Source organism: Schistocerca americana, chromosome 2, assembly GCF_021461395.2.
Source record: "Schistocerca americana isolate TAMUIC-IGC-003095 chromosome 2, iqSchAmer2.1, whole genome shotgun sequence".
Classification (NCBI taxonomy): domain Eukaryota; kingdom Metazoa; phylum Arthropoda; class Insecta; order Orthoptera; family Acrididae; genus Schistocerca; species Schistocerca americana.
This window is the reverse complement of record NC_060120.1, coordinates 287,131,408-287,159,146: the sequence shown is the minus strand read 5'-3', so window position 1 is coordinate 287,159,146 and position 27,739 is coordinate 287,131,408. Positions and strand designations below refer to the sequence as shown.

Genomic DNA, 27,739 nt, shown 5'->3' with positions numbered 1-27,739 from the left:
CATATGAAGAATGTCCCTGTGTATGAATGTCCCACAGATACATGTATGGGAAACATTATATGCGGAAAACCGATATCCATTTCACATACATCGTGTCCAAAATCTCCACGTTGGTGACAATGTCCAACAACTTTATTTCTGTCACTGGGTAATTAAGAATAGTCATTTGCTTCCATACATACTCTTCACTGACAATGCCGTTTCCACGACATGGAATAAACAACACGCGCAATAAACATCAATGGTCACAGGGAAATACACAAGCTTCAATATATAGCAATTTCAAAGTTCGTTTTGCCATAAATGTTTGGTGTGGCATGATCGGTAACCTTTTGATAGGTCCATTTATTATCAATTTTAAGGGAGAGAGGTACCTGCATTTTTTGGAAAATTCATTTGTGGAACTATTGGAAGACGTTCCTTTAGCCAAGCGAACTGGAATGTACTTTTAACATGTTGGTGCCACTCCACATGTACCTTATGTGTGAGGGACCATCTCAACCGCACCTACCCTAATCGCTGGATTGGCCATTACGGTGCTATTAACCGGCGTCCTAGATCATCTGACCTTACACCTTTAGATTTCTGCTTATGAGGTTGGATAAAATCAGAGGTGCACAAAGTGAACGTAAATACATGAGATGAACTGCTTCGTCGCATCATGGATGCTGTTGAATTGATCAAGAACCAACAACAGGCAACTGAACAATTTCATTATAATTTCAAGCAACACATCTTATCGTTAGAGCGCAAAAGTGCATTGACATTCATAGTGGTATGTTTGAACCTGCTCTGTAAACTGTACAACAAGTGTTGGCCATAGCCTTCATCAGTAAAACACACACACACACACACACACACAATCGACCGCCAACTGCAGCATCTTGACCCGGAATGCCTTCCTAGCTGGAGTTTCCATTGTTGTTAAGACTAGAGTAAGTAGGTCAAGTGGATGTAGGTTGTGGTCATTTTAGATCAGTCAACATATTTTGTGTAATGCTTGGTTTAATTTGTTTTCAACTGAAATGGCATGCTATTCAGTGCACTTCTAACATGTTTTGAAAGGTACTTTAAGAAAAGGATTCATACCAGGGTTGGAAAAAAATATGGAAACACCGAGAAATTCACGCTTGTGCATAAATGCAGATGCTAGCCAAGCCTGCAGGTTGCTCTGTTGTATGAGAGTGTGCTAAAAAGTAATCTCTCAGATTTTTTTGTGAAATGCTTTAAAGTTTTTTTTTTTAAAAAAAGTAATTTTATCAACATTCAACATCTTTTTCTTGATGTCTTCAGATTTGCAGCCGCTAGATGACCCCAAATTGTAGCATGTGTGTAACATAACATGTCAGTGCTTGAGAAACAGTGTGCTGTAAACAAGTTTTGAATCTCTGAGATCTCACACAAGGAGCAACCTCACATTCAACTTTTGCCAGACCACACACGAGCACTGCGACATCTGCAACAACCCGATACCTTGCATTCACACTCATCGCACTGCGACATCTGCAACAACCCGATACCTTGCATTCACACTCATCGATCATCCTCCATACCTGATTTGCACATGTTTCAAAAATTAAAGAGCAGCTTAAAGCAATTCACTTTGATAATGATGAAATGGTGGTAGTGGAGGTCAGGTTGTGACTTCGTCAACACAGAGAAACACTACAGTGACAGCATCAACAAACTGGTCTCTCATTGGGAGAAATGTGTTCACTGGCAGGGTAATTATGTTGAGAAATAAATATGTAGACATGAAAAATAAAGATAGAATGTTACTAACACTTGTTTTATTTAATGAGCTCTAAGAGTTTTCATATAAAAATTTTTGAGATATGCTGAAAAGTTATGCCCTCATATTTCACTATGAATGGCACCTGTGCAATACACTCAGCACGTGGCAAGTGTCAGTCGTGATCAGAACAGTGGTCTCGGTAGTTGTGGATGTGTTGTCGAGACTAAGTGAATTCGAACAAGGGAAAATTGTTGTTCATATGGTGAGTGCTTCCGTAAGCAAGGTAGCCATAGTGTTTCACATTTAAAGATCTGCCATATCAAAGTTTTATACTGCATACAAGATAAACTGAAAAGTATCATCTAAGTCACAATAAATGAAAGTTTGTGTTGAGTGGTCAGGACAGTCAGTTATTGAGAGGATTTTAATGATAAATAAGAGGGCAGCTTCAAAAGTCACCGCGGAACAGAATCTCGCAGTTGTAAACCCTGTCGCAGCAAAACAACACGAAGGGAGCTCTGTAAGCTAGGAATTGTAGGGTGAGCTGGTATTCCAAACCCACACATCAGTGATGCCCATAACAGGAAAATGTGGTGCCAAAGCCCTAAAAGCCTGATCTGCAGAGCAGTGGAAGAAAGTCATTTGGTCAGGTGGTTCTCGTTTCATACAGTTTCAACTTGTAGCCGAGTTTACATTCCAAGACAAATTGGCAGGGTTTGGTGATTTGGTCAGCTGTATCATAGTATACCATTGGCCCCATGGTTTCTCTAAAATGTCGCATTACTGCCAAGGATTATATGACCATTTTGGATGATCATGTCCATCCCATGGTACAATGTTTGTTCCCCAGTGGTGATGCTGTGTTCTGAAATGAGAGGGCTCCTGTTCACACAGCTTGTCATCCAGGACTGGCTCTGTGAGCATAAGGATGAACCATTGCATATTCCCTGGCCACAAGACTCACCAGATCTTAGTATTATTGAGCCTCTGTGGTCTATGTAATCACTATCCACCATTATTACCTAACATGCCACTAATTTGCAGACAGAATAGTATAAAATTCACGTGAGAAACATACATTACAGGAATGTATTAATTCTGAGATGACTGGGATCTGTTTTAAATGCTAAAAGTTTTTGTGCATCATATTAGGTGTGGTAAAATGTGTTGTTTTTGGGGTGTCCATATTTTTGTCCGCTCCTGTATATAAACTATGCAGATACAGTGGAAGAAGTATTTAGTGGATGTAAGAAGGGAGTTAAGGCAGCATTAGAGATAAGTAATTGTCCTGGAAGATTATGAGTGGATGGAAGGATTGCAGATTGTGAGTGAAAGAAGATTGGGAATGGATGAAACAAAGTTTGAGGTATTGATTTGGCTGGCTAAGGTCTTTCTAGTGGGAGGTGTACAAATGTTTGTGCACGATTCGCTCTGGACGATAGCTTGCATTAAATTGTTACAGAGTAGTAAGGTTTGAAGAAAAAAAAAATAGGTTTTCTGTACAAACTGAAGTGGTAGGACGGCATGGTCAGAGACAAATTCATTGGAGAAAAAACAATAACTGAAATATGTTACTTGAACAATAAGAATCCCCTTAAAAATGAGAGATCAGTTAGAGAAGATGCTAAATTTGAAGAAAAAGAAGTCACTGTATTTTAACAATATAATGTACAGGATAGTTGCTTCTCACCATAGACTGGAGATGCTGAGTCGCAGAAAGGCACAACAAAAAGACTGTCGGAAAGTTACCTTTCGATCAGCATGGTCTACACACACACACACGCACGCACGCACGCACACGACCAGTCTCTGGCAGCCAGAGCCAGACTGTGAGCAGTAGCACATTATGCAAGAGGCAATGTTAGGGGTAAGGAGGAGGCTGGGGCGGGGAGGAGGAGGGATAGCAGGGTAGGTAGGGGTGGAGCATGATACAAGTGCTACTGGGAGCCTGCAGGGGGGGGGGGGGGGGGGGGAATAGGGGCAGTTAGGAGGTTAGGCAGTGGGCGGGGGATAGCGGAAAAGTAGAGAACTAAAAAGACATGGTGCATTGGAGGAATGAGGGCTGTGTAGTGCTGGAATGCGAACAGGGAAGGGGCTAGCTGGACAAAAGCAATGACTAATGAAGGTTGAGGCCAGGAGGGTTACAGGAATGTGGGATATATGCAGGGAGTTCCCACCTGTACAATTCAGAGAAAGCTGTCGATCGTGGGAAGGATCCAAATGGCATAGGCTGTGAAGTAGCCATTGAAATTAAGGACACTGGGCAGCGTGCTCAGCAACATGAACTCCAGTTGTTTCTTGGCCACAGTTTGTCAGTGGCCATTCATACAGACAGGCACTTGTTGGTTGTCTTGCCCACGTACAATGCAGCAGTGGTGGTTGCAGCTTTGCTTGTAGATCACATGACTGGTTTCACAGGTAGCCCTGCCTTTGATGGGATAGGTAATGTTTGTGGCAGGCCTGGAGTAGGCGGTGGTGGGAGGATGTATGGGACAGGTCTTGTATCTAGTTGTATTACAGGGACATGAGGCAAGGGATTGGGAGCAGGGGTTGTCTAGGGATGGACGAAGATACTGAGTAAGTGCAATAGACATGGAATACCATTGTGGGAAGGATAGTGGGTAGGACATTCATTTCAGGACACGCCGAGAGGGGTTGAGTTGTTTTGAGGGAAGAGACCAAACTGTGAGGTCATCGGTTTAGGGAAGGACGGGGAAGGAAGTCGGCCGTGCCCTTTCAAAGGAACCATCCCGGCATTTGTCTGGAGCGGTTTAGGGAAATCATGGAAAACCTAAATCAGGATGGCCGGACACGGGATTGAACCGTCGTCCTCCCGAATGCGAGTCAAGTGTGCTAACCACTGCGCCACCTCGCTCGGTATGCCGAGAGGTAGTCAAAACCCAGACAGAGAAAGTAATTCAGTTACTCCAGTCGTGAGTGGTACTGAGTCACGAGGGAAATGCTCCTCTGTGGCTGGAACGGTGAGGCTTTGAGAGGTGTTGGGTGACTGGAAATATAAGGCAAGGTTGGAAAGGTAATTGCACTCTGTGAAGACTTCAATGAGACCTTTGGTATATTTCGAGGGGGACTGCTCGTCACTACAGATTCCAATGGCCATAGGTGGCTAGCGCTGTATGGAAGGGTCTTCTTGGTATGAATGGATGGCAGCTGTCAAAGTGGAGGTATTGCTGGTGATTGGGAAGTTTGATATAAACAGAGAGAATGATGTAGCCATCTTTGTGGTGGAAGTCACTGTCAAGGAAAGTGGCTTGATGGGTTGAGTAGGACCAGGTGAAGCAAATGGGGGGGGGGGGGGGGGGGGGTTCTGAAGGAATGTGGGTAGGGTGTCGTCACCCTCGATCCAGATCACAAAGATGTCATCAGTGAATCTGCACCAGGTGAGGGGTTTGGGATTCTTGGCATTTAAGAATTCCTCTAGATGACCTATGAATAGGTTGACATAGGATAGTGTCCTTAGCTGTATCTCGGATTTGTTTGTAGGTGATGCCTTCAAAGGAGAATAATTGTGGGTGAAAGTATAGTTGGTCATGGCGACTAGGAAGGAGGTGATTGGTTCGGAGTTTGTCAGGTGTTGGGAAAGGTAGTGTTCAATAGCAGTAATGCCATGGGCATTAGGGACATTAGTAATGGTCAAAATAGTGACAAACAGGACACTGTGTCGTAAAGGAACAGGAACTGTAGTGTGTCACTAGAGAAAACAGTCGGTATCTTTTATATATAAAAGAGTGGTTGTGGGTAATAGGCTCAAGATGTTCATCTACTAGATTCACTGTATTTTGAAGATGTACAATTGGCTACTTTCGTAATTGATCATAACAAAATGCATGATCAACAGAATGTGTTTTATAATTGTCAAATGTACAAATCTTAAGTTAAAGGTACCAATGTGATATTGATTGTGTCCGGACAATGCATGTTCTTTGTTGTTCACGAAAGTGTGCTTTGTTATGCGTCCCATAAAACATTAGTACTTGACTTTGAGAAGTAAGTAAGTAAGTAAGTATTGCTTGCACCAGTTGGCAGTGCCGAATCAAAATACAAACAACTATTGTTACAGAAATATGTTTCACTTTTAAATGATTTAATTTTAAACAATGGAAACTCCTGGTTGGAATATCAACAATGTTAGGGAAAGGCTAGATTGCTACTCATCACAAAGTTGACACATTGAATTGCTGATAAGCACAACTAACAGACTGTTACACATTTAGCTTTCAACCAAAGCCTTCTTCAAAAAAGAAAACACATTCACACCTCAGGCACATGACCACCGTCTGGCAGCTTGGCCTGGAATGCAAGTCACGTTGAATGAAAGCAATCTGGAGTGGGGCCGGGAAGTAGAGGGATAGCAAGGTGGTGGGTTGTTTTTTTTTTGGGGGGGGGGGGGGGGGGCTGTCTGGCAGGGCATGCAAGGACTCAATGGAGCCACGACAAGATTGCCGGGTGAAGTGTTGGGAGGCTGTGTGTGTGTGTGTGTGTGTGTGTGTGTGTGTGTGCGTGTGTGTGTGTGTGTGTGTGTGTGTGTGTGTGAATCATCACAATTTGCATGCACATTTAAGTGTGTGTGTGTACAAAAATAATTTAAGAAGTGAATGTGGTCTCATGGGCTGTGAAAATTTCTAAAACTAATTGCTTTCAAATTAAATGTTATTTGAGACTAGTTACAACCTTTTTAAGGAAGGTCAAAATTACTTCCTGGATGCATCACTTAGTTAAAAAAAAATTGATGTGCTTCACTGCCTGGCACTAGCCACTTTAGCACCTCGCTTATCAGTTTCTAGGTTTTCGTGTGGCCTCATGGTAGACCCAACTAATGCATAAAATTCCATTATGTCACCACCAATCAAAGCTAACAATGCAGTGTTTAGTGACCAACAACACTGACCAGTGAGCTGGTCAATAAAATGTTTGTTGTTTGAACTTCCTTCTTATTTTAGGCAAGTAATTAAGGAGTGTGTATTCACTTATATCACCTCATAACTGACAATGATATTCAAATACCTATTCTTAATCCAGTTAACAATTTGGTTTTCCTACCTTTTTTTTCACTCTGTCCCAAGTACATTTAAGATCGGTGTTTTAATTAAACAAACTTATTTTGCTGCTATACATAAATTACTTACCTGCTCCAAAGATTGGTAAAATGCTAATTTCAGAACAAAGCACAATAGGGCAAATGCAGAAAAAATGTCAATTTAAATAAATGTGTGTGAAGGGTTGTAATTGGGTTGCACTACAGTTCGAAATCATTTTCAACTGGAATGTGTACATTTTTATTAAATTTACACCTAATACAAGGTTGGTAATTGGTAAATAATCTTAATAAAAGTCAACACCAGCACATATATTTAACCAGCAGTTAATATTTCTAACCAAGAGCTGGCTTACCAATAAAGAATATATATATTTATTTATTTTGAAATGATACGCAAACTGCATAAATCCTTTAACTATGACAACACTGCTTTAAAATAAAAGCTCTTCAATTTAACTCTTGTAAAAATATTTCCTTAATAATAGATTTGTTTTACACTATGTTTAGGAAAATAAGAGGTATGTCTCTACACAAGATCAGGAGGAAACAATACTTTAGATACAAACATCTGCCAGTAAAAAATTTTATAACTGTTTATTCATGTTCCAAAAAATATCAGAAATGATAGTCAGAAAAAGGTTTTTATTTCTGTTTGGACAGTATTTGCAAGGCACACATAATTATTCTAGTCTAGACTTGGAGAAATAACTGCCACCTGTTACTTTTAAGTATTATTTGTGCCTAAAACACGTAGAAGCCATAATAAGTTTAAGAGAGTAATTCTCAGAAAACTGCAACTGAAAATGAGTTTACTCACTCTCTTCTGCATTTTTAACTGTTTTGATAAGCAGCTAGAAGGGAGTACGACTTCGGTGATGTTCCAAGGATCAAATGCACTACAAAAAATCGAACTGTGCATGTTACATCTCGCGTATTATTATAGCTTCTTTCTGTTTTGCAATAGAAGTAAATCAGTACACACAGACACACTTAAAAGAAACTGATGGAAGCTTTTCCTCTCCAGTCCAATAATATACAGATGTGGAGTTCCACATAATGAAAAATTCTAGACTAGTTTGGGTTTATAAAAAAATAGCAAATTTCTACAGAAATATACTAATCAAAGGGATAAACTGCCCTTTAATAAGTTCAAGAACTCGAATTTCAGATTATTCTTTGGAAGAAATTTCTTAATGATAAAATAAAGTTTAAGGAGAATCACTGATACTCCATTACAACAGTGATTATGTCAGCACTGTGCACATAGACAGGATAGTTCAACCAAGCTATGTGTAGACTTATTATCACCACATGTTGCAACACCATCTTGAGACACACACAAACATGTTAGATATTTAGAACCATTTGGCAATAAACTTTGATAATTTTATAAGACAGCTATGAAATGCTGATACAAACGCAAAGCTGATGTGATGAGAGAGAAAAATCAGCTGCAGTCTAAAATAAAAGCCATTTCTCTCCTTCAAACCATAAATTCAGTCCTTGTCCAATGTAAAACATTTAAAAAGCTATTCACATACATAATACAGCCAATGGACAAACCTCAGAGCGAACAGCCAGAGAAGTGAAACTGAAGTTTAATCATTCGGGTAATGGCAGTGAGAATGTACTCCAAATGGGCAAAAATTACTGACTGAATCTTCATCACATCCTGTCTGAAATATGTTATGTATATTTTTATCTTAAATATTCCACTATGTATGTAAGTCAAAGCAATCACACTTATTATTTTATTGAAATATATTTGTTGTTTTCTTAATTGCAAACATTTACCACTGCAGATAATTGGCACAGTTACAAAAATGTATGTATCAGTAGCTTCTTACAATGAAAAGGAAGTTATTTCCTTTATCCAAAACACACAGAATACAAATTCCATTACATGGAGTACACTCTTGAGTTTTGTTTGAAATAAAAGTGCAACTATCATAGTTATCTTATTTAATGATAATACTTTTGGTTGTGCAATAGTTTTTGCCGAACATTTACTCGTGGTCACACTATTATAAGACTGAAAATACAATTTCTCAAAAATATACATTTGTTGGAAAACTGAGCTGCAAAAACACTAAAAAAAAAAGAAATATAAAGTTCCACGACATTAAAGGTCACAAAATATCGCAATGCAGGAAGTGTACTAGATGTAATAAATTAAAACTGATTTGTACACTGTTGTATTCCCCCTATTGATGCTCATAAGTTTGTGTGCTGCTCTCAGTATTGGTGTACATAAAATTTACAAAAGATGAAACTGATTATTAAGGCAATATGTATAATAAATTGAACAAATACAGACAGTATCCCTTCCATCTCCCTGGTAGAGCATAAAATAAATATCTGCTATCACAACAACAAAGTAGCACAACTCTTTTTGCGCCACAGACACGAACACTACAGTTCCCCTGACACACACACACACACACACACACACACACACACACACACACACACACACACACACACACTATTTTTGTAGTAGCAGTTTCCCCCCTCCAAGTTTCGATGTAACAAACATGAACACAGACTCTCTTTACCCCCTCATGTATCTGCATTTAACAGTTTTTTTTTTCTTTTTTTATTTCAATAAATTATTACAAAATAGGAACACGGCGGCACACGCAAAATATACAGGAACAGTACACAAGAGCCAGTTACTGCTGAATAATACTAATGTTCCTAGAATCCTTGTCGCTCATGTTTATATATTTCCCTTTGCGTTTTCAGTCTTTCACTTAAAAAGTCACTCTCTCACATATAAAATGTTTTTAAAGTATTCCAGCCGTTGAGTTGAAATAAATATTTCACCAAATTTGCACTGTTCCCTGAATTGTGCATGATGAAACAATGCAAGCACACTGGTATACAAAACAGTTTTGTAGTAATCACTAACTGTTCCTGTTGGGGTGCTTGCCATGGCACCATCTCGGCCAAGGCAGGGGCCACTCATATTGCCGCGGAACTGGCCCTCCGACATTCTTTTCGAAATACCGGAACACTGGGAACCACCACAACCTTGCAAGGAAATTGTTTGGTCCATTTTGCTGAAACATTACATATATTGTATGTACTTTTACAGTATGTATTAAACACATACAATAATTATTTACAGGGAATGAAAAGATAACCCCCTCACTCAACAAACATGGATAAAGAGCTCAGCAAACTGCACAAGCCCTGCCCTACAGGGAGTGATTATCTTTTTCTTATTTCATTGTTAACACAAAAAATAACTACAATATGCAGTTGAGTGAAAACTAACAGAACATTTGTGCATCATCTAGTGCGGTTCATTATTTGCTCCCTAATCACGGTAAGTCAATAAAAGTTTTTAAATCAAAATGTAACACAGCTTAACATTTATTTTAGGCATCAATCACTATAGCTTTAGATTATACTCACCTTCAAATTAGCATTGTTTGCCAAAGTGTGATACATCCAGAACAAAGTTGTAGTAACATAGTACGCTATAATAACATCAACAGCATAATGCCCATGAGCAACAAGCACCATAATAACCCCAACGACGGAAACAATCCACGAAATCCAATGAACTGGGAAGCAGCGCTTTGGTGAATCTGAAAAATTACAACTTCACATAGTACACGAATTTTCCTTACTGAGCAACATAGTAATGAAGATCTATGTGCCACTATCTGTGTTATTTTAATCATCATATATTACACTGAGAGTCTGCAGGTGCAGGGAAATTGGTTGAAAAGAACAAAATTACTGGATCAGACAAGTTTCCTGCGCAAAGTAAAGCACATTTCCACAAGTTTATTCCCAGTACTGGATTCTATAGCTCTTGCATCAACATTTTTTGCAGAAAAGATGCTGATTAAGGTGTAAGAAGATTCCACTGCACAGTAAACTGGAAATAAACTTCTGAGACAAGCCTTTTCACATCTAGCTATAATCAACATAAAGTTTTTACTTACATTCTGCAATAATGAGGTAACTCATGGTAAGAATGACAGTGTGCCCACTGTAAATGTAGTCACCACAATAAGTGTGCTTTCCATTGATAGAAAGCCCAAAACCAGATATCAACTGCCACACCCTCTGAGCCACTATGTACCCATTTGTAGCATTGGCTTTAGGTGAACAGTAATATGTTGTGCTGGCTACAGGAAGGACTGTCACAAACATCGTGACGGAACGCAGCAGGTACAACAAGGAAAGGATCATGAAGACACGCCGCATCACGATATACCTATAATGAACAACAGAACAACAAAGACCTCACCATTAGCTGCATTATCACATATTCATACAATATTTACTATGTTGTACATTGAGAAAAAGCCAGCAGAATAACATGCTCTTACAAACACATTTGCTCTTCATTCATTAACTTTCACAAGAAACCTAAATAATTATTCCAAACTTTTCTGTGATTATTTTATTTGGATCTCATATTTATATACATTGATTCCCAGGAATTTTCTAGGCACAAACTAGTTAAAATTACATTTTGGCAGCATCTCTCTCATCTTTGAAGCCTGAGGTGACAAAGTGCAGGTAACTTACATGAGCAAAGAATACCCGCAAGATGGCAGTGTAAGTGGTTGGCGTATGGGAAGCTTAGTTTAGTCATTCTATCCTTGGTGTAGCCACGAAGCTGTGTCATGAAAGTTTTACATTGATCAGCGAGAACAATATTGCTGTCTCTGCATAGGTATGTGTTGTAATGCATTTTTTTTACTTACTATAGATCATATGATATGGGTTGCAGATATCTGAATCGTATAAGTATTGATTTTTGTAATAATCTCTTGTGTTCTCATATGAGGACTTTCCATTAGTGGCTTCAGTTCATACAGAATTTTGATTTTCTTCCCCTTTATGCTGTTATAATACTGTATTTTATCATATGTAGTACTGTGTCTAGTAGTGATTTCTGATATACACTAAATGCAGCTAGTGGTTTTAGGCAAACCTCAGACAATTAATTTCAAATACGCACACATAACGAATAATATTTGCAGAGTTATTTCTCAAACGTAAGCGAAGCTATATCATTCCTTTAGAAAGGCCGCATTCATCAACCAAAAATTATTCAGGATGGTATAATTCGTACAAATGAAGAAAAAAGTAACACCAAGTTATAAGTGATGCAAAAATTATACAAATTTTGGAGGCCAAGTCAAACGATGAGTTGGTTTGGATGATGACTGACAATGGCTCATCACTTGAAGCAGACCCCCTCCCCCTCACTGATACTTGTGATATGTTCTCCAAGTGATACTGACAATAATATTGATAACAAAGTAACAATTATAAGAAACAACACTGAGACTGAAATTCTAAGAGGTCGTTACAGTGACAAGATGGATTGACAACTTCCTTGTTGACTACTGTATTTATCATACGTTGAAAGAGAACCTGAAAGTACAGCCACCCAGTTTGGTCAAAAGGAAAAGAATTTTAGAGATTATGAGCAAATGAGAGGGGTTCACCTGATGGATTCTCTGGTTGCTCTCTGCAGAAATGACACTAGAAACCTTATGTGGTTCATGAGGATTTCCTGCCACTTGCTAAATGTGACTAGTAAAGGCCTAGATACTCAATAAGATGAGTGAACAAAAGAAATAATATGGGTCTGCTAGGAAGAGCAGAGATTGCAATGAAGAACACCTGCATTCTGTACCCAATGAATTACTTCAATGCTGTGTGCCCTGAGTGCATGAAACAATGTAATTACACAAAATAAAATTCAAAATATTGTACTCTCTCTCATGTATTCTTTATACTACTAATAAATGTTCTATGTAAGATGTAGTAGCTTTTGTTCTTACTGTCCTCATATGAGGACTCTTCCCTGTTGCCAATCAATTGTAAAGATGGCATATACTGTCTATGCCTGCTATACCTAAGAGTTGTTGGTTGGCTAGTTTCGTGAGCCACTTCTCGTCCCATCATATTCCAAATGTGCTCAACTGGCAATATGTCCAGAGATCATGCTGTCCAGGGTAGTTGCTGCACATCTTGCAGAGCATACTGAGTTTCACAGGCAGTGTGGGGGAAAACATTATCCTGTTGGAACAACATATCACTTTCCTGTTGCAAAATGGCAAAAGAACTGGTCTAAGAACATTCTACACGTACCAAGTGCTGGTTAGCATCCCCAACAGAAAAACCAAAGGTGAACGAGAGGTGCAGCTTTTTTTTTTTTTTTTTTTTTTGTAGGGTTTAAGGGCGCTCAACTGCTGAGGTCATTAGCGCCCAGTTACTGGTGTTAGAGCACAAGGAATCTGCTAAAACTCAAGGGGATGGGGGGACATCAGAAGGACCTGACAAAGATGCAGATTAAATAAGTAAAAAGGTTAAATGTCTTTGGTCAAGCCAGTTAAAGTTATAAAACGCAGAATACGAGCAGCTGCTCGAGCGTCATCAGCTAAAACATCCGGTAAGGTAGATGGCAGGGACAGGACAACACGAAATTGACTAAAACGGGGACACGACAATAAAACATGGCGCACCGTTAATGCCTGACCACAAGGGCACTGCAGGGCTGGGTCACCGGAGAGCAGGTAGCGGTGGCTAAACCGGCAATGCCCAATCCGCAACCTGGTCAGAAGGACCTCCTCGCGCCGAGATGGTCGGGAGGAAGTTGTCCAAGCAGTTGGGAGCGGTTTTACTGCCCGGAGCTTGTTTCCTTGGAGGGATGACCAAGCATCCCACCACAAGGACACAAGCCTCTTACATACATCCCCACAAACGTCAGATGACGGGACGCAATGGGAGGCTGGCCGAGGCTGGAGGACTGCAGCCTTGGCTACAGCATCCGCAGCCTCATTCCCAGGCACTCCTACATGTCCGGGAACCCACAGAAAGCTGACAGAACCGCCATTATCAGCGAAAGAATGGAGGGACTGCTGTATCCATTGAATCAAGGGATGGACCGCATAGGGAGCCCCAAGGCTCTGAAGAGCACTGAGTGAGTCAGTGCAGAGTACATACGATGAATGGCGGTGGCAGCTGGCATACTGAACGGCCTGATGGAGAGCAAAAAGCTCGGCCGTAAAGCTGGAACATTGGTCAAGGAGCCGGTATTTAAAGGTGGCGGCCCCGACGACAAAGGCACAGCCGACACCATCGTCAGTTTTGGAGCCATCGGTGTAAATAAAGGTGTGACCGGCAAGTCGAGCACGAAGTTCGACAAACCGTGAGCAATACACTGCAGCCAGAGTACCCTCCTTCGGGAGTGAGCTGAGGTCGAGATAAATACGAACCGGAGCCTGGAGCCAAGGTGGTGTTGGGCTCTCACCCTCTCTGAAGGTGGTAGGGAGGGCAAAATCCAATTGTCGAAGCAGGCGATGGAAGCGGACTCCGGGGGGCAGCAGGGCAGACACATACAACCCATACTGACGGTCGAGAGAATCGGCGAAGAAGGTCTTGTAAGAGGGGTGTTCGGGCATAGACAACAGCCGGCAGGCATACCGACACAGCAGTATGTCACGCCGGTAGGTCAATGATAACTCGGCAGCTTCAGCATAAAGACTCTCGACAGGACTAGTGTAGAAGGCTCCGGTCGCAAGACGTATCCCCCGATGGTGGATGGAGTTGAGCCGGCGTAAGAGGGATGGCCGAGCGGACGAGTAGACGAAGCTCCCATAATCCAGCTTCGATCGGACTATGGACCGATACAAGCGAAGCAGGACAGTGCGATCCGCTCCCCAAGATGAACCGCTAAGAACTCTGAGGACATTAAGGGAACGTGTACAATGGGCCGCCAAATAAGAGACATGTGGAGACCAACACAGTTTCCGGTCCAACGTGAGCCCTAGAAACTTAGTTGTGTCCAAGAATGGGAGAACAACGGGACCGAGATGTAAGGATGGCGGAAGGAACGCTTTATATCGCCAAAAGTTGATACAAACCGTCTTCTCTTCAGAGAACCGGAAGCCATTTGCCACGCTCCATGAGTAGAGGCTGTCTAGACAACGCTGAAGGCAGCGCTCCAGGAGGCATGTTCTCTGGGCACTGCAGTAGATCGCGAAGTCATCGACAAAGAGAGAGCCGGAGACATTAGGTGGAATGCAATCCATAATTGGATTGATCGCGATGGCAAAAAGGGCTACGCTCAAGACGGAGCCCTGAGGCACTCCGTTCTCCTGGAGGAAGACGTCGGACAATACGGAACCCACACGTACCCTAAACTTACGATCCGTTAAAAAGGAATCAATAAAAAGGGGCAGACGACCGCGTAGGCCCCACTTGTGCATAGTGCGGAGGATACCTCCTCTCCAACAGGTATCATAAGCCTTCTCCAAGTCGAAGAACACGGCTACCGTTTGGCGCCTTCGCAAAAAGTTGTTCATGATGAATGTCAACAAGGTCACAAGGTGGTCAACAGCGGAGCGGCGGCGACGAAAGCCGCATTGGACATTAGTAAGTAGTCGTCGAGATTCAAGAATCCAAACTAACCGAGCATTAACCATGCGCTCCATCACCTTACAGACACAGCTTGTAAGAGAAATGGGGCGGTAACTAGAAGGAAGGTGTCTATCCTTCCCGGGTTTGGGTATAGGAACAACAACGGCGTCACGCCAACGCATGGGGACTTGACCTTCGGTCCAGACGCGATTGTAGGTACGAAGAAGGAAGCTTTTGCCCGCCGGAGAAAGGTGTGCCAGCATCTGAACGTGAATGGCATCTGGCCCCGGAGCAGAGGACCGGGACAGTGCAAGCGCACGTTCAAGTTCCCGCATAGTAAAGGGGGCATTGTAAATTTCCAGATTCAGCGAGTGGAAGGAAGGTCGCCGAGCCTCGTCTGCCTCTTTCCGGGGAAGGAAGGCAGGATGGTAATGGGTGGAGCTTGAAACCTCCGCGAAAAAGCGGCCAAAGGCGTTGGAGACAGCCACAGGATCAACAAGGACCTCATTACCTGAGGTCAGGCCAGGTACCGAGGAGTGGGCCTTAATGCCCAACAGCCGGCGCAGGCTACCCCAAACGACGGAAGAGGGAGTCAAACTGGTAAAAGAGCTCGTGAAAGAGGCCCAACAAGCTTTTTTGCTGTCTTTGATGACTCTACGGCATTGCGCTCGGAGTCGTTTGTATTCAATACAATTCGCCAACGTAGGATGGCGGCGAAAGGTGCGTAAAGCACGTCGTCGAGCACGGATAGCGTCCCTACAAGCCTCGTTCCACCAGGGGACGGAAACGCGACGTGAAGAAGAAGTAGTACGAGGTATGGAACGTTCGGCAGCATTGATAATAACAGCCGTGAGGTATTCGACCTGACTGTCACAACTGGGAAAATCGTGGTCCGGAAAGGTCGCCAGGGAGGAGTAAAGTCCCCAGTCAGCTTTCAGTATGTTCCAGCTCGACGGACGTGGGGATGGGGTGTGGTGCAGGAGACGAACGACACAGGGGAAGTGGTCGCTCGAATAGGTGTCAGAAAGGACATACCACTCGAACCGACGGGCAAGAGTGGTAGAACAGATCGAGAGGTCCAAGTGGGAGTAGGTATGAGTAGAGTCCGAGAGGAAAGTCGGGGCGCCGGTATTGAGGCAGACAAGATTGAGATGGTTGAAGACATCCGCCAAGAGTGAGCCTCTTTGACAGGATGCAGGAGAGCCCCAAAGGGGATGATGGGCATTGAAGTCGCCAAACAATAAGAACGGCGGGGGAAGCTGATCGATCAGGTGCATCATGTCAGCCCGACTAACAGCAGATGACGGTGGAGTGTAGATGGTACAAACTGAAAAAGTAAAAGCAGAAAGAGTAATGCGGATAGCTATTGCTTGGAGTGGGGTGGTCAATGGGATGGGATGGTAATAGACATCGTCCCGAACGAGCAACATGACCCCACCATGAGCTGGGATACCGTCCACAGGGGTGAGGTCATACCGCTCCGAGGTATAGTGGGAAAAGGCAATACGGTCAGTCGGGCGCAACTTGGTTTCCTGGAGACCAAGGACGAGCGGACAGTGCAGGCAGAGGAGCAGTTGTAATTCCTCCCGATTAGATCGAATACCTCTTATGTTCCAATGAAACAACGCCATTGCTAGTCAAAAAGTTGGGGGAACGAGACGGGGAAGAGCTGGTCACCTCGATGGCCGCGGAGGGCCAGGTTGCAAGGGAACAACGCTACAACCGACGGGAGGAGGATCCAGTTCCATCGACTCGTCGCCAGCTGCGGCCTCTGTCCCTGATTGTGTAGGAGGGGCCGCATCATTTGCCGACGAAAGGCCGGCGGAGCGCCTGGCAGCAGAGCGTCCTGGCGAAACTGAGGACGGCCGGGAGCAGCGACTCACGGATGAAGCGTCAGACGAAACGCGCCGGGGTGGAGAGGGGGATAGAGACTTCTTCTTGGAGGCCTTCTTGGAGGCCTTCTTGGAAGGCCGAGGAGGCACCGAGATGGTGGGCTGGACCCGAAGAAGGTCCTCACGCGCGGGGTCCGTTTTGGAACGCCGGACCTCGGAAGCTGGGGTCCGGAACGTTTCCCCAATAGATGCCTGAGAAGAGGATCGCTTCTCAGGTGGCGGGGGGAGAGGAGGAGGAGGAAGGGTGGCCCCTGGGGCAGAGGGGGTGGGGGCCACGGGGGAGGAGGATTTGGAAGGGAGGGATTTGGGAGGCGGAGGCAGAGCCCCCTGATGGGCAGAGGAGGCGGAGGGGGGGACTGGATAGGGGTGAGGATACCGCGGAAGGAGTGGTCACAACTGAGGCAAACGAAGTGGTCAGTGACACGGGATGAAGGCGGTAATACTTCTTCCTGGCCTCAGAATAAGAGAGCCGATCCAAAGTTATGATTTCTTGTATCTTCTTCTCCTTCTGATAGGCGGGGCAGTCTGGGGATCTAGGCGAGTGGACGCCAGGACAATTAATGCACCGAGGTGGTGGGGTGCAAGTATGTTCCTCACGAAGAGGACGTCCACAATCGCCACAAAGGGGCTCAGCCTCACACCGTGACGACATGTGCCCAAAGCGCAGACACCTAAAACAGCGCATAGGAGGCGTAAGGAGGAGTAAGGTCGCACGTCGCACCGGTGGCACATCACCTTTACCTTCTCCGGGAGAACGTCCCCCTCGAAGGCGAGGATAAAGGCCCCGGTGTCGATGCGACGGTCTTTGGGGCCGCGCTGGACTCGCCGGACGAAATGCACGCCGCGGCGCTCCAGGTTGGCCCTGAGCTCCTCATCAGATTGTAGCAGGAGGTCACGATGAAAAATAACCCCCTGCGTCCTATTTAGTGCCAGATGTGGGACAATGGATACTGGGATGTCCCCTAGGCGGTCGCACGCCTGGAGTGCCGCCGACTGTGTGGCAGAGGTGGTCTTGATAAGAACGGACCCTGATCGCATCTTGCTGAGAGCCTCAATTTCCCCGAAGACGTCCTCAATGTGCTGAACAAAGAACATGGGCTTGGAGGTGGCGAACGTCCCCCCCATCGGTTCGAGAACAGACCAAATAGCGGGGGAAGTACTTCGCCCCAAGCCGGCAGGCCTGTCCCTCCTCCCATGGAGTGGCCAAGGGGGAAAGGGCAGGAGAACCAGAACTAGAAACGGTACCTTTTCTTTTGAAAGACTCGGCCGCAGAGCGACCTGATACGTGTTGACGTTTCATCTGCGAAACGTCCGCCCCGATACCACCCACTCCGACCAGGGGCTCTCCCCACGGGCGCCACCCAGCCGCAGCAAGGGCCACCTGGCAGGATGACCATTGCCGGGAGTCCTGATGCCCCAAGGAGACGGGCATCTACTCCTTGGCCAACGTGGGGAGGGTGCAGCTCAGGTATCGGCAGTACGATCCCTGTGTTGTCAGGGGGCTACAACCTAGAGGGTACATGACGACCCCACCACAACGGGCTGGCTACCGTGCTGGATTTCTGGTGCCATGGAAAGTCCATCATGATCGCTGGTGCAGATGGAGATGCGCTATGGGCGTAACTTGGACAACCCATCAGGCGTTTAGGCCCAATTTGAGGAATAGCGGGTATGGTGACAACGCCGGTGCAATGCAGAGTGCCAAGGTCTTAGTGCACTTAGGACCAGTGGTAAACCATGTAAGGTGTCCTTCCCCAAAAGGCTCGTACTTCTGTAGAATTTTGAAAAATGGAGGTCAAACCCCAAGGGGGACCATCACATAGAAGGCCGAAACGGTTGAAACTCCTTTTAGTCGCCTCTTACGACAGGCAGGAATACCTCGGGCCTATTCTTACCCCGGACCCGCAGGGGGAGAGGTGCAGCTTATCGCTCCCCAGACAATAAGGCCTGGGGTGGGGCCAGTGTGTCCTGGATGAATGTACTCTACAACACAGTGCTCACCAGGCCTATGACATACCCACAAATGACCGTCACTTGCATGCAGGCAGGATCTGGTTTCACTGCATAACACCATGGCATGCCATACTGCCTCAGAAGCGATCCTGTGACGATACCCGGCGAAGCATGCACACAGATGCTGTGGCGTTAGTAGAATACCACTGCTAATGACCGGTTTGCAACAGTTCGTGTTGACACGTTGCGCTCGGAAGCACTATTATCTGTGCTGTGTAACTGTACGATCTGCCACTACTGCCCTTGCAATACGACAATCCAGGTGGGCAACTGTGCTGTGTGGACATCCAGAACCTTATCTTCCGGTGTGAGAATGTTCGCTTGACCACTAATCATTGTCACACGACTGACGCAGCATGTCCAACTTGTGTGGCAATTCTCCAGAAGGACAATCTAGCCACTTTGAAGGCCACAATTTGACCTCTTTCAAAATGGCTCATTTGGCTGTATAAAGCACGAGTGCGTCTCCGTGGCATGGTTGCCTGCTTACTTCACACATCTGCATGAAACTGAGCCTTCCAGCTGTGAGCATTTCGTATTAAAGGGTACACACAAAGGTCTCTCTAGTAGCTATGCCACTGTGCTATCTGTTGGCAAATGACATTGAAACCATAGTCAGTACATCTATCTACCTGGTGCCATATCCAGTCATCAGATCAAAATCTGACGTCTTTCTAAGTGTACTAGTCTCCTCGCCTCCCGGCAGTGTATTTACAATACACATTTCCTTATACTTAAGTAGACTGTTAATGACAAACAGCAGATTTGAAACCCTAGGTTGAAAGCTTCTCTCTAGACAATCTGCTTTTATTCCTTCCCAGAATACTGTATGCCCACTTAACGTATTATGGGAATTTAATTCACCAAGTCAAATGGAACAGCAAAACAATACTGTTAATTTGATGTTGGTGATAGAATTGTGTGTGTTTAAAATATGTTGGGAAGTTCAAAAATTTTGCAAGGCTTGTTTACCCATTCCAGCCAACGAGATTTCTTAATCTACAAGGGATAATAATAGTTCCAACCTCAGAAAAAAAAGGTCTCCAATTTTTTTTTTCCAGGTACATGTCTATAGTACTGGTATACACTGAAATCTCCACACAAAAGAATACACTGCCAGAGCAGCCAAAACAAGACAGCATGGCTCCTCTTGTAGCTTGATACAGAACTGTGGTGGAAGGATTTCGAAGTTTAACAGCAGTACCAATATACACCTACCAACAAACAAAAAGTCAATTCTTCCAAAAACCTGCACTCTAAAATACAGTTTTTCAAGGGTGCTTATCTTGGGTTCTGTTGATCACAGAGATAAGGTGCCATGTGTTTTGGATAGCCTTTGACCCAGCGACCATTTGCAAACATATCTGAAGAACAGGCAAACTGTAGGTATCCAAAAGTACAGGGTCAGCCCTTGCAAACTGAGCAAATTGGTTGCTTATCTTGCGTTAGTTGTGGTCTGGGACGGGCCTTCGGCAGCTTATAAAAGCAACATTTGTTCATGAGCAGTTCCTGATAAAATCCCGAAAAGCCATGATTTTTGGGCACCAAAAGTACCAATCATGGGGATGCCCACTTCTAAATTTATATTCGCGGTAAATCGCTGAAACCGTACCGTATGTTTTTAAAATGGTGTTCTTAGGGAACACCTTGAAACTTTTTTCATTATCATTATTTGTAACTGAGATACAGAGTTCAAAGCTAACGTACTAATCCATGTAATATCTAGTCTGAGGCATAAATGTACTTTGAACTGACATAGTAATCACATGGCAAGGATTCTGAGGTCACCAAACTATGTTTTTAGTTGACTTTTTCACCAATAAAACTTTTTAAGACATGCCGTCTCTGGATAATGTGCTGTCTTGACCTAACAATTATTTGATGGTGCCATCTAGCAGCATGAGCACCTTACAAAAAAAATAATTTTGTCATACAAAATTCTTTGTGCTTGCAAACCGAACAATGCATTCTTTGGTATACTATAGGTGCAGTCTAAAAATGTTGTGCATTTTCATGTAAAGTAGTATAAAATGAACTTGCACTGGATGCGAGACAACATTGTGCTGACCTATATTATGTGAACTTTTTTGTTGTTTATGTGTGCCAAAGTATGTAAATGTGTCAAGGTATAAATAAACCATCAAAACTTTACTGACCTACAAAATAAATTTTATGTAAGCAGCACATGCTGTGGTAACAGGGCAAAGAAGGAAACTAGCTGAAAAAACTGCCAGGGCACAAAAAAGGGGAACATCCTCCTCTTTGAAAGACTAACAGAAAAGTAGGGAGTCAGCTTCTTTAATCCTCATTCTGCCTTCCACAACAAAAAATTTGTCATGCAAACATGTTCGCACTTTTAGTACTGAATGTGAGTAGCAGAGAGACAGTGCTGGTGCAGGAGACAGTACCACTGAAAGAGAAAAAGAGAAAAGACAATAATAGTGGGATGGAGAAAATGGCAGTGAAAAATAAAAAGAGGAAGACGAAGACAACAGCACTGTGAACCAAAGAGAGAGAAGATAGTGACGTTCAGTGTGAGAGAGTGGCAGCAAAATAGAGAGGGAACAGTGGCAGTAAAGGAGAAAGAGAGGTAGATGCTGATAGTAGCAGTGGGAGCAAGAGAGAGACCATACATAGGTTGGGGTGGGGGGGTGAAACCCTACCCCAGACTGAAGAAATTTAAAACAAGAAAATTTTTCCACTTTCTCCCATCCCCAACACCCATGTGTTAAAAGTTTCCCAGTTTAGGGATCAAAACAATCCTGAGCAAATCACCCCCCCCCCCCCCCCCAAACACATGCGTGGAAAGGAGACAATGGAGGTTGAAGGGGAATACAGCAGACTGTAAGTGAAAAGTACGAAACAATGGCAATGGAAGAAAGATAAGAATGAGACAAAGACAGTGGCAGTGGGACAGATAGTGTTTAGGCAGCACTGGTAAGGAAGAATGAGAGAAAAGGATGAAAACAGTGACAGTAGGGAAGACACTGACCAGGAAACACAGACAGGAGGCAGTGCATTAGGCAGAAAAAGGAGACAGTGGGGGAGGGACATAGAGAGAGTGGGAGTGAGAAGGAGATGCCGAGTATGGAGGTTTCACTACAACGAGAGACTGGTGAAGGATTATTGGGTAAAGGATATAGAATGTTCCATGTTAAAAAGAGTATGAATAAGTTTTGTATGACAAAATAGTTGGTGAGGAAAGCAGAATGAGGCAGCTGATTCCCCACTTTTCTATCAGAGTCTTTCCCACTTACCAGTCAGAGGAGCATATTTGCCTTTTTTGTGCTCTGACGGGCATTTTTCAGCTGGTTAATTACACGACAATTTTTCAAGCAGCTCATTAAAACTATATGACTTCCCCTCACATGGTTTCCCCAAATCATTCTGGTGAACAGGCAGTAATTGCCGGTTGTGGTAGCGCAAACCATTCTGCACAGAGGAGGACACACATACTTCGCAGCATAGACTGTGTGCGCTCTCTGTCCCGAGCTGCACTCTCCAGCCATTGCCCAACCTGCTAACTGTCAATGCTGTGGTTAGCTCCACATTGGGCCACTGTTCCTGCTTCTGACTCTCCACAGATTAATTTCAATGCTCAGAAAACTACTGCTGTCAATTTTTGATGTTATAATTGGGTGTACACTTTATGTCAGCCAACACGAACACTACAGCTAAGTACTTTCATTGTACCTAAACTGATATGAAAATCAAAATTAAATGTTCTATAAGCATGCTACACACAGACTCAGCAGAATGGAGCTACTGGCTGGGCCATCACATGGTACACTGCTCTGTCATTGTTCATCAACTCATCACCCAACTTCTTATGAGTGCACTGTCCTTGTTAACTGAAATTAATTAAACATTTTATTACTGTGCACATTGCTATTTACATTCTTCCATCTGATTTCTTTTCATAAAGGAAATTTTATGTTATAACATGTTTTGGGACATTACATCACTCTCACGGGTGTTGAACTAAAGAAAAAATTAAATAAATAAATGTCAGTTGCAGTTACTTGTATTTTGTGTGATACATGAAATTCAGTGTCAATTAGGGTCCAGGCTTAAACCTGACAACTTAAAATTGTCGAGTCAAGTCAGAAGAAAATGATATTAACTCTTTTAAAAGTAACTTTCAACATCAAAAATCTTTTTTGAAATTTCTGCAGAATATATTGGCAACTGAATTAAACTTTTTGAGACATTGTACTTTAATGATGCAATATATTATCAGCGCACTCAAATTACCACATCTAAGCTTCATGTCATGGAGCAGGCTTACACAGCCTGTTCCGTCTTCACTGAAGCCATCTGTTTCTTGATTGACCTACATCTCCCTTTCATATTGGTTTATAATTCACCATAACATTAATCAGTCATTCTTTGTTAATGCCAACACCTGTCAGAATACACGTATCCTTCACATTGTAAAATGAATTCAGTTTGAGTCCCAGGTTGTATTATTGTCATTTTCAGTTAACTATTGTGCAACAGAAACAGTCACTATAAAATGATCACTTTCTAAACATATTTTGTTTCTTCATCAGGAGAGTGTCAGCCATCCTTTTCATTCTACTGTTAATAATTCTTGCATAGAGTTTATAAGAAACGTTTTGAATGCTTATTCCTCTATAGTTCTCACAGACACTGCTTCCTTCTCTTCTGTAGAATAGTATCACCTCCGCTGTCGTCGACGAGTCAGATACCATTTCTAATCTTCCAGCATTCATTTATGAGGCATAAGCCTCAGCTGTAATAATCCTCGATATTTAATGAATTCTACATTGATTCCATCAGGCCCTTAGCTTTCCTGTTTTTCATGTTCCAGGGCCTCCTGTATCTCATATAGTGTAATGCTGTCTCCCTGATACACAAATGCCCTTCATCTTCTGAAATAATTATTTCTTCTGTTAGTCATATTCAGTTCACAGTTCTTGGCAGAGCTTTATTAAAGTCTCTTTGTCTATGATATTTATTCCTGCAGCAACTCCTCTTTGCTTGTAAACCATTCAGTAACCTCTCGACTTCCTTTCACATCATTTCTATAAGTGAAAACAAATCTGTCCAACAATAAGTCCTCTTTCTTCTTTCCCTCTACAGCCTCCATTGCTGCTCTGTCAAAACATGACTTAAATTTTCCCATTTTATGTTTGTCCATTCCTCTGGATGATTTCATTCTGTAGATATTGTGCATGTATTCATTGGTATAGAGGACCAATGTCTTCTCGTGAAAGATATACTTTAAATACTGCTTCTTTGGTGTTGTGTAATATATTTGTTTTACCATCTAGCCAACAGGTTTTCTATTTACTATCAAATAATCAACAAGAGACTGGTGGCCTCTTGCACGCCATGTATATTTACGAATTTCCCCCCCAAAGAGTATGATTATAATTTTCATACTATTAAATGTTGCAAGATCCTAATTCTTGGCTAGTATTTTATTGTCTGTGTGCTCTCCATATGTTCCTACAACTTCGGGTATTGGTATGTTCCCAACACATGCATTCAGAGCTCCATTTATTAACAAGTGGTCATATTTATTTTTGTCTACTGTTTCAAATCTTCATAAAGAAACTCAGTTTCTTCCTTTTCCCCTTCTTCAGGAGCATATACAACTCTCATTGTCAAGCATTATCTGTTTTCTTTCATACTGTAAGTATTCTTTCAGTCACATAATTATAACTCCAAATTTTATTTTTCATTTATTGCTAATAAATTTAGTGACTCTAGATCAGGCATTCCCAAACTCTCTCTCTGATGGAACACTTTGAGAATGCTGGTAAATTAATGGTAAATCTTGTTTAGGTTGACAGTTAAAAAAAATTTAAAAAAAATTCAGAAAAAAAATGTTTTGTTCCACGATTACTTCGATTTTAAATCATAGCTAATAACATGGAAATCATAATAAACTTTTAAAATCAAATTAGTATCGTCAAAATGCCGAAACAGAAATGCCACGTTATTAATAGGTTATCGCAGAACACTCATTTGGTTCCCGTGACACACAGTTTGGGAAGCCCTGCTCTAGATCACAGATCATGCTCTCATTGTTTGATTTGCACTGCTGTAGATTATACAATCATTTGATCATTTTACACAATTTATTTTTCTTTTTGTTTCGATTACGACAGCTATATCTACATTTTCCCATTTGTAATTCTCTGTTCACTCTGTCCTAATTCCTTTATATTCCATGGTGCTAATACCACAATTTCTGAAATTTCAAATCTCTTCCGTCTTTGACATGCCTGGATTGTGTACTCTTGAGACACATACAGTTTCTTTCTGCAAAGATACTGAAATGATTTTTTTTTTCCTCTACAAAAGGGTACACACATCTTCATAAGAAATTACTGTGGTAGGCTACACCTCTAGGCCACCTGACCTGCTTGGTTTCCTGTAAGTTTTACGTTACATTAAAAGCACATATCACTTCATCTTATTACAGATATACCTTCAAAACAAGTGTTACAGTTTCAGTGGCAAGAAAAACAGATGTACTACTTCTATCAAGGAATGTTTTATTTCCAAACACTCGGCCAGCACATAGCACTCCACAATGCCCCCATAGTGTACAACACCACCAACTTACTTTCCACTGTTATAAATACTACTTCGTTTTATACACAAAGTATCAGTTAACAACAAATGATGTAACTAAGACTGGGAATAAAACACTGCCTCTTCAAAATGGTAGTACAAAACCAATGTGACATGAGCTGTATAACTATTTACTGACTAGTGAAACTGGAAGAAATGGAGGGCTTACATGAACACAAATTTAAAAATATATTTGAATCTTCGTTTTCAAATTACTTTAAAATTCTTTCAACAGGATGAAAACAGGTGAAAGGAAAGGGTATACGAGTCAGCAGTAAAAGTGATAAAGCATCATCATCATTATTATTTATTATTTAAGGAAAAGGTATAGGAAACAAATTTAAGTAATAATTTGCTAAATGTCCTCATTCAGTTACAGATTAAACATACAGAGTAATAAGTGGAGTTAAAATCCAAAAGACTCAACAGGAAAGAAGTTAGTTAAACAAGGGGCTTCACTCAAAGAGAATGAATAGGATAGAAGCTTTCTTGTTACTGTTTGTGTGATGACAATGTATATCTTGACATTGTTCAAAGTCAAACATTTAAATTCACATTACATTAATTGTGCAACATACAACTGCTGCCTTTAACTTACTGAAAAGCAATGTTCTAATATATTCGAAAAGTAACTTTATCAAATACCTGTGTTTGTGGAAGATAAGAACTATGAAAGCAGTGTTTGTAGAGATCATAATAAGGATTTCGGACACATCTAAGGCCCAATCTGCAGCCTTGACGTTATCCAGGAATATATCTGGTAGTGGTCCATATTTATCTCTATCAGGTACACGTTCATGCACCAATGCCAGAGTTGCAGTGGTGATTATGAAATTCACCACTAACATTAGAAATGCTGAAACAAACCCAGTCATTAAGTACAATTCAACAATGGAAAATCCCGGATGGGATGTAACATTATTACGAAAAGGATAGTTGTTACTCACCACACAGTGGAGATGCTGAGTCGCAGATAGACATAACAAAAAGACTGTCAGAAACCGAACTTTCTGCCTCAACAGCGAGAGACTGCTAGTGTGTGTGTGCGAGCAAGTGCATTTTCTACCTTCAACGAAGGCCTTGCTGGCCGAAAGCTAAAATTCTGACAGTCTTTTTATTGTGCCTATCTGTGACTCAGATCTCCGATATATAGTGAGTAGCAACTATCTTTTCCATAGTATTGTTACAGTCATCAACAAGTATTTTGGTATCTTACTTAGTACAGTTTTCTCTATAAATAAGGTATTAAAAATTTGTTGAAATGTATGTATTGTCCAGTTAGTAATACAAAAGTTATTAAAATAATATTTAAAAGAAAGGTACTGCTACAATGTGTTTGTCAACATCATTACTACTTATCTCGATGGAAGGGGGTATGCTATCACTTCCACTACACTCTACTCAACAAACAGACTCTTATACACCAAATTACAATTACTTCAACTTATAGTCTGTGAAGTTCTTTCTACAAGACACACAACATATTCTGCACAGATGTTTGTAAAATATCTATTTGTGGTGTGCCTCAGTCAAACACAAGCGCACATTATCAGCTATTCTCTTCATACCAACTGGCAACACTTGGATATGTTCCGGAAGGGTGTTGTTTCTGCTTCCTCCTCATCCTGAGAAATGTGTATTCTGAAAACTAGTGCTACCAGTTTTTGACATAATATACTTTAATTATATGAGATGAGAACATAATCAATACGAAAGAGTTTATATTGTACTTAATTCAGTTATAATTGTTATTGGAAAAATATCCTGTAAATGATACAATTTACTTGTATCATGGACATGTAACAGGTATTCAACTGTAATTATGTACAAATTTTAGTGTAGTTATAAGTAACGACTTGCCCTATATCTAATGTACAATGCTTTATTGTACTGTACACCTGAGATTTACTGAAGCGAACAAAATACAACACAAAATAAATGTCAAATGCACTTTGCACAAGATAATGCACCTTCTTTCTACATTGAATTACTTGTATCCACATGAAAATTCTTCTTTGCATCTAAGATATCCAG

The 27,739-nt window shown here is 42.1% G+C and overlaps 1 protein-coding gene across 1 annotated transcript in view; it reads right to left on the bottom strand.

Annotated features, from left to right (window-relative positions):
• Positions 1-7,034: 7,034 nt before the first annotated feature.
• LOC124595588 (phosphatidylcholine:ceramide cholinephosphotransferase 2-like) overlaps positions 7,035-27,739 on the bottom strand; it is a 324,775-nt gene continuing 304,070 nt past the window's right edge. The window contains exons 4-7 of the mRNA XM_047134382.1: positions 26,351-26,561; positions 10,751-11,025; positions 10,212-10,387; positions 7,035-9,853 (exon numbers count right to left, since the gene is read on the bottom strand). Of these exons, the coding sequence (XP_046990338.1) occupies positions 9,698-9,853; positions 10,212-10,387; positions 10,751-11,025; positions 26,351-26,561 (818 nt within the window). The 3' untranslated portion in view covers positions 7,035-9,697. The remainder of the gene's footprint in view (positions 9,854-10,211; positions 10,388-10,750; positions 11,026-26,350; positions 26,562-27,739) is intronic.